Source organism: Quercus suber, unplaced genomic scaffold (genome assembly GCF_002906115.3).
Source record: "Quercus suber isolate HL8 unplaced genomic scaffold, Cork oak 2.0 scaffold_40, whole genome shotgun sequence".
In the NCBI taxonomy this organism is placed as follows: Eukaryota; Viridiplantae; Streptophyta; class Magnoliopsida; order Fagales; family Fagaceae; genus Quercus; species Quercus suber.
The window spans coordinates 506,674-514,425 of NW_027069505.1; the positions used below are offsets into that span (position 1 = coordinate 506,674).

Genomic DNA, 7,752 nt, shown 5'->3' on the forward strand with positions numbered 1-7,752 from the left:
AGCCTAAATAGACTTAATCTACACTAAGTTGGGCAACTTGAACCAATGCATAATAAACCAATATAATAATATTATCTTTAACAAAAACACAGCCATCCATCTAAGTTACCAGAATGCTAATACTGACAAAATTTAAATCTTAAACATTCTTAATGCACGCATAACTAAATCGTGCGCCCAAGTGGCAGCAAAAAGCTTTAGCCCTTCCACAAGCACTAATGCTTCTGAGTGTGTTCTGATTCATGAACTTGTATGAGAAGGTCATTTTCTATGCAATCTGATAACAATGAATCCACTACTCTTTCAATAAAATTAATAAGTGTCGGAAATATTAAAACTACTAATATGTGAGGTTTATTTAAGTATCAAATTCAGAGCAGTATTGAATTCAGGCAGACACTATCTGCAGCAGCCATACATCATCAGCACTTACAAAGTAACAACATATCAATTATATTATAACAGATTATAAACTTGCTAAGGCACAAATTGTCTCGGCTATAAATTAAGCTTGCAAGATGTTGCATGCATCAGGCCTTAACACTTAAATTACATTATTTTTTTGAGTATCTTTGCATCCCTCGACTACTTGTGTGGAAGCTATTGAAAAATCATGAAGAAGTCTGATAGCTTCTATGGTTATTCTTTGATTCTGGCTTTCTTTATGTTATTCCTTGCTGCAAGGTCTCAACTGATTACAGATTTTTATAAGACCTCATGTCCAAATCTTATGGGTATTGTGAGGAAAGAGGTTCAAAATGCTATCAAGATTGAAATGCGAATGGCTGCCTCTTTGCTCCGGCTTCACTTCCATGATTGCTTTGTGAATGTAAGTTTATGCATCAAATTTTCTTTATCAACATTTCTTTAATGTCCATCAAAACTATCCTGTTAGTTGTCTATTTCAATACCTTAATAGCTGTTTTCAGCATACTTGTTTCATGACTCATGAGAAAGATACCCTAGCTAGGTCATGAAGGGTTTATAATTTTTAAGTATTGAAACTAATTATTCCAAGAGTTATTTGAAGAACTCAAAGAAACCCCTTGATTAATGCTTGTCAAATTAAGGTTTTCTCATTACCAAAAGGGAATTCAACAAGGACACTCAAAGTATTTGTTGGTATTCTTGTTTATCCGAAAAGTACATTCTCTTTTAAATATATCAGAAGTGGATATGCCTATGAAGCCACTTACCATATTTTAAACTTCCTTTCTCTTTAACTTTTTGGGGCAACTTAATGGCCTCATTGTATCATAAATAATTAGTAAAATTTTCTCTGCCTCTAATGTATAGGGTTGTGATGCATCAATACTATTGGATGTAAGCGATGGTGAGAAGTTTGCCGGTCCCAACTTAAATTCAGTTAGAGGATTCGATGTTGTAGATAATATCAAAACCTCCGTGGAGAGTGCATGTCCTGGTGTTGTATCGTGTGCTGATATAGTAGCCATAGCTGCAAGAGATTCAGTGCTCTTAGTAAGTTTTAAAATTTTTTTTTCCTGGTTGACATATATATATGATCACTATTCACTGGTTCACTACTCACCAAGTATACTTATCAACTTCAGGTTCAGAAAAATTAAATGATGGTCATTTATAATTGCTATTATTATTGTATTAAAGAATACATGTGGTCTGCCTTGATTAATTTGTTGAGGTATATATGTATTGTCAACCCTAAAATTTTTATGACCGATACAATTAGTTGTTATTGTTGTAGTATATTATTGCAGCAACATGCTAAACAGCACATTAGAATCAGTGGAATAATATTAGAGAAATCAGTGGAATAATATTAGAGAAATATTTAATGTTGAAGGACCTTCCAAGAACACAAAAAGTCTTATGAAATCTGAGTTCAAAATTATCTATCAACATTTATCATCATGTTTTGTAATGGTTTGCAGAGTGGAGGACCTACATGGAAGGTTCTGTTGGGCAGAAGAGATGCGCTAGTGGCAAATCAATCGGGAGCAAATACCGGGCTTCCTTCTCCATTTGACAACCTGGGTACAATCACTCTTAAGTTTGCAAATGTAGGCCTCAATCTCAAAGACGTGGTGTCCTTATCAGGTACTTGTTACATAAATTACACTACAAATTTGACTAACATAATATGCAAATATTGAAGAATGTTAAGCAAAAGTTCTCTCAAATTTACCCAACTAAAATTGCCTTCAAAATTCCATCAAAAATATATATATATATATATATATTTCCTTCATAATCATAAGGGTAATAACGTTTGATTTTTGTTTTTCAATTTTTAAACATTCAATTCTAGTCCTTCAAAATTTTAAAATATAGTCCATCCATTTATTTTTCTATTTGCATGACTACGGCATGTTAGAGCACTCATATTAAAGGACCCCATATTTAAAGGAACTAAAATTAAACAAAAATGCAAATAAAAATGGTTGGAAAGCAATAAATAAATGGAAAAAATTATAAAGGGATCGGTCAAACTAAATTGTTACATTTTAAAATTTGGAAGAACAAAATCAAACATTTTAAAATAAGGAACCAAAATCAAACAAACTCCATACTTGAAGGACCAAAAATTCAGTCTACCTTAAGTTTAATTAAAATTCTTATATGTTATATACTCCCTGTTACAATATTATAGTTATCCATCAGAATTCTTGAGATGGCACTAATTCTTGGTTCATACAATTCTTTAATATATGACAAACCACTTATTAGATGATTAGATTCTTTGATTGATGCATTGTATAGGGGTCATACAATTGGACTNTTGGTCTACTTTAGTCCATTTAGGTCCATTTGATATACTTTGATCCACTTCAATCCATGTCGGTCTAATTTAGTATATTTCAATCTATTTTAGTCCAATTCAACCAATTCGGTCCACTTCTTTAAAGTAAAGAATTCTGAAGATCCAGTATTCTAGTATATGTAAGCAATCAAATCAAGCTATGTTAATTCTCTTATTTTCTCTTTCCCTCTCTACATCATTTTATTTTACCCTTAGATTTAGTCTCAGTGATTTGCATGTTAGATTAGGTCATTTATTGGAGTTTAAGTGATAACTCAACGGTAACAGTATTTTTCTTTGGTTCAAATCCCACTTCTTCCTCTCCCCATCACTATCTATCTATCAAGATCATGCAAATCATTATTTATATCCAGTGAACATTCACTTCACTCAGTAGGTATATCCGTACCTTGTTATGCAATGATTTCAATCAAATGTTCAAGAGTGTCATGATCTATATCATCCTCATTTAACATGTCATGGCAACTTAGATGATGGTTCATCTATATGTTAAAACCTAGCTAGTACGTACTGAGTGTGCTTTTAGCAGGTCAAATGCAGTGAGTGTGTTATGTGTGACACATGGACTACCATGTAAACATATTGTATCTTGGTCAGTTGTTCAATCAAAATGTCAAACCCCATATAACAACAATCAAATCAACAACTCTAATTGGATACTACGGAATATGCTAACTAAGATTAATAAATTCCATCAAATAAGATGAGACAAGTAAAATTAATTAGAGCATTAAAAATATCGGGCCAAAATGAAAACTATTCAATAAATTGAAGGAAATAAAAAATACAATAGAAATGTAAAAGAGAGAGAGAGGACATTAGGGTTACGTGGTTCGGCCTAGTGGCCTATGTCCATGGTGTAAAATCTTAAACAGTTACAGAAAGGAACCTTAATATATATGGTATGTATAAGAGCTATAGGGTCTAGGGTTAGCCTAAATAGACTTAATCTACACTAAGTTGGGCAACTTGAACCAATGCATAATAAACAACTATAATAATATTATCTTTAACAAAAACACAGCCATCCATCTAAGTTACCAGAATGCTAATACTGACAAAATTTAAATCTTAAACATTCTTAATGCACGCATAACTAAATCGTGCGCCCAAGTGGCAGCAAAAGCTTTAGCCCTTCCACAAGCACTAATGCTTCTGAGTGTGTTCTGATTCATGAACTTGTATGAGAAGGTCATTTTCTATGCAATCTGATAACAATGAATCCACTACTCTTTCAATAAAATTAATAGAATGTCGGAAATATTAAAACTACTAATATGTGAGGTTTATTTAAGTATCAAATTCAGAGCAGTATTGAATTCAGGCAGACACTATCTGCAGCAGCCATACATCATCAGCACTTACAAAGTAACAACATATCAATTATATTATAACAGATTATAAACTTGCTAAGGCACAAATGTCTCGGCTATAAATTAAGCTTGCAAGATGTTGCATGCATCAGGCCTTAACACTTAAATTCATTATTTTTTTGAGTATCTTTGCATCCCTCGACTACTTGTGTGGAAGCTATTGAAAAAATCATGAAGAAGTCTGATAGCTTCTATGGTTATTCTTTGATTCTGGCTTTCTTTATGTTATTCCTTGCTGCAAGGTCTCAACTGATTACAGATTTTTATAAGACCTCAGTCCAAATCTTATGGGTATTGTGAGGAAAGAGGTTCAAAATGCTATCAAGATTGAATGCGAATGGCTGCCTCTTTGCTCCGGCTTCACTTCCATGATTGCTTTGTGAATGTAAGTTTATGCATCAAATTTTCTTTATCAACATTTCTTTAATGTCCATCAAAACTATCCTGTTAGTTGTCTATTTCAATACCTTAATAGCTGTTTTCAGCATACTTGTTTCATGACTCATGAGAAAGATACCCTAGCTAGGTCATGAAGGGTTTATAATTTTAAGTATTGAAACTAATTATTCCAAGAGTTATTTGAAAACTCAAAGAAACCCCTTGATTAATGCTTGTCAAATTAAGGAGTTTCTCATTACCAAAAGGGAATTCAACAAGGACACTCAAAGTATTTGTTGGTATTCTTGTTTATCCGAAAAGTACTTTCTCTTTTAAATATATCAGAAGTGGATATGCCTATGAAGCCACTTACCATATTTTTAACTTCCTTTTCTCTTTAACTTTTTGGGGCAACTTAATGGCCTCATTGTATCATAAATAATTAGTAAAATTTTCTCTGCCTTTAATGATAGGGTTGTGATGCATCAATACTATTGGATGTAAGCGATGGTGAGAAGTTTGCCGGTCCCAACTAAATTCAGTTAGAGGATTCGATGTTGTAGATAATATCAAAACTCCGTGGAGAGTGCATGTCCTGGTGTTGTATCGTGTGCTGATATAGTAGCCATAGCTGCAAGAGATTCAGTGCTCTTAGTAAGTTTTAAAATTTTTTTTTCCTGGTTGAAATCTAGGTGTCTTCTCTTCAGCAATAGGTTGTTCAACTTCGCCGGAACAGGCAATCCAGACAGTACTTTGGATACGAATATGTTGTCCGATTTGCAAAATATATGCCCAGTGAATGGTGATGCAAACAAGGCAACATTCCTGGATCGAAACTCAAATGATTTGTTTGACAACCACTACTTTCAGAACTTGCTCAATGGAAAGGGTCTTCTTAGTTCTGACCAAATTTTATTCTCTAGTGATGAGGCCAAAACGACAACCCAAAGTTTGGTCCAAAGTTACAGCACTAATTCTGATCTTTTCTTTGCGGACTTTGCTAATTCCATGATCAAGATGGGGAATATAAGTCCACTTACTGGGTCCAGTGGACAGATCAGAAAGAACTGTAGGGTTGTGAACTCATAAATTGTGCTGAACATAACAAGGATTTGATGGGGAAAAAAAGATTTGTACTAAAGTCTGCTACTCGTTGTATGGTCAGCGTAGTCATGTATCATAGTGACATATTTTAAGTCTCTATAGTGTGGTTTTATTGCTGGCTTTTTTCTAACTGGTTCTCTTGAATCCTGTAGCCAATGGTTTTCCATTTGATAACCGTATAGAGAAATTGTGAAAGCTCACATCTTCGATCAGTTTTTAATTTTATGGCAGTGTGAAAGTTTTCATACAATTTATTGAAATTTAAAATTAATCAATTCACACGCACACAAGCAATAAAATCTTGGTCTAGCACTTAGGGCATTTGTTAATGAATTATTTTAAGAAAATTTTAATACTACTTTTACAGGAAATATAAAATCTATGGAAAAAAAAATTTTTATTTTTCCTAAAAAAATTTTAAAAAATAAATGGTTGGCATTACTATAATGTGATTTGGTTAATTTTGAAAGCTTGAAAATGTGTTAAAACACAAGAGCTGTTTAGACTTCCAAATTAAAAATTACGGTTCGATAGATTTTACTCTAACTTATACTAAGTGCGGAATAGAGTAAATATGAGTGGATAAACAAATAAACTACTCTAACCCATAATCATTATAATACAGCAGTAAAATGAAAGGTAAAAGAGTAAGGAAGAAAAATGCAAATACAAGATAATACGCCGATGTGTTATTGAAGAGGAAACTGAAGAACTCGGTGAAAAATCTTTCTACCGCCCTCTAAGCGGTAATTGATCCATTAGACAATCAGTTGTGATACATGGGTTAGCAAGAGACCCTCAAACCCTAATCTACCCGATGCACCTAAGCCCTCTATACTCCTACTTTAATAAGACTTCTCAGAACCGTGTCTTGTCTAACTCTCCAGATCTCGCAATACGCCCAATTGCATCCACCAAAGTCTAGCTTCTTCCAATACTTCGCAGCAACTCCAAAATCTTACTTGACACTCTGAAAGGGTGTGGTAAGTATTTGGGCTATCAATCTCTCAAGTGTATGGAAATGGAGAAGTAGGAGTTGAGAAAAAATCACAATAAATTGTGTAGAGAATTGTGAGTATAACAATCTCTAACTCTCAAGGTTTGTGACTAGGGTTTTCTCTCAGAAGCATTCCTCAACATATGTGAGTAATGTGAGTATATATAGTGTGGGTATGGAAAGTGTGTATAAAAAATGATAGTTCAGCAAAATAGAATGTTTCGCAGGAAGGCCTTACACATGAGACACTCGCAAAAACCATTTGTATCCATCATATCCTGACTCTTCGCATTCCAGTCATGTGCAGGACACATGTATCACTTCACGGGAAGCTTACTTGCAAGCTACCCACGAAAACAACTCCGGTCTTCAATTAGCCTTGAGTCTTCACACACTCTCTCTCTCACATACAAACCTTACAAATAGATTCCACATGAAATACAGGGTATATAAGATTGAATATAATTACAATCAAATTTGGCATGAAATAAAAGCCAACAAAACCATAGTTGTAAATTACAACTTTACAAATTCTATACTTTAATGTTAAATAATTAAATATACTATCAACTGCGTTCCAAATCTCAAAAACACCCTATTCACAGATTCTCACAAATACAAACCAACTCAAGTCTCCAAAATATTCACAAGACAAAAGCTATTTTCATTCTTCCCTATTTAGTCTCTTCCACACACAAAAGTTACACAAATATATAGGGACTGCCCCCAAGGATACATAGAGTCCTTTTGGACAGAATCTATTTTACTAAAACTGAAAAGTGAAAAGTGAAAATATTGTAGTGAAATAATTTTTAAATGTGTGAATAGTGCTGTGAAAATTATTTTTAATGAAAAAGTTGTTGAAAAGTGTAATTTGTGGGACCTGTGAACAGTGCATGGGAGCACTGTTCATAGTTGACAAGTCAACTATTATGGGTTGACCAAAAAAAAGAGAGGAAAGAAACGGCTTAAACGCAAATGTGGATCCGCAAATGCGGATCCAAACCTAGCCTTAGTTTCATACCAATGTGAGACTAACACTCTTAATGAGAATTAATATATCCTGGTGGAGTACAAAGATATTAATTATTGACGCTAAT

The 7,752-nt window shown here is 33.5% G+C and overlaps 1 protein-coding gene across 1 annotated transcript; it reads left to right on the top strand.

Annotated features, from left to right (window-relative positions):
• Positions 1-613: 613 nt before the first annotated feature.
• Positions 614-5,834, top strand: LOC112008415 (peroxidase N). The gene is made up of 5 exons (XM_065771224.1): positions 614-829; positions 1,297-1,479; positions 1,911-2,082; positions 4,687-4,699; positions 5,244-5,834. The coding sequence occupies exons 1-5, from the start codon at positions 614-616 to the stop codon at positions 5,638-5,640; spliced, it is 981 nt and encodes a 326-aa protein (XP_065627296.1). The 3' UTR covers positions 5,641-5,834.
• The last annotated feature ends 1,918 nt before the right edge of the window (positions 5,835-7,752 follow it).

Coding starts and splice junctions, on each gene's coding strand:
- LOC112008415 (XM_065771224.1), top strand. CDS start 614: ATGAAGAAGTCTGATAGCTTCTATGGTTATTCTTTGATTCTGGCTTTC. Junction 830..1,296: donor TCCATGATTGCTTTGTGAAT/GTAAGTTTATGC, acceptor TCTAATGTATAG/GGTTGTGATGCATCAATACT. Junction 1,480..1,910: donor CAAGAGATTCAGTGCTCTTA/GTAAGTTTTAAA, acceptor AATGGTTTGCAG/AGTGGAGGACCTACATGGAA.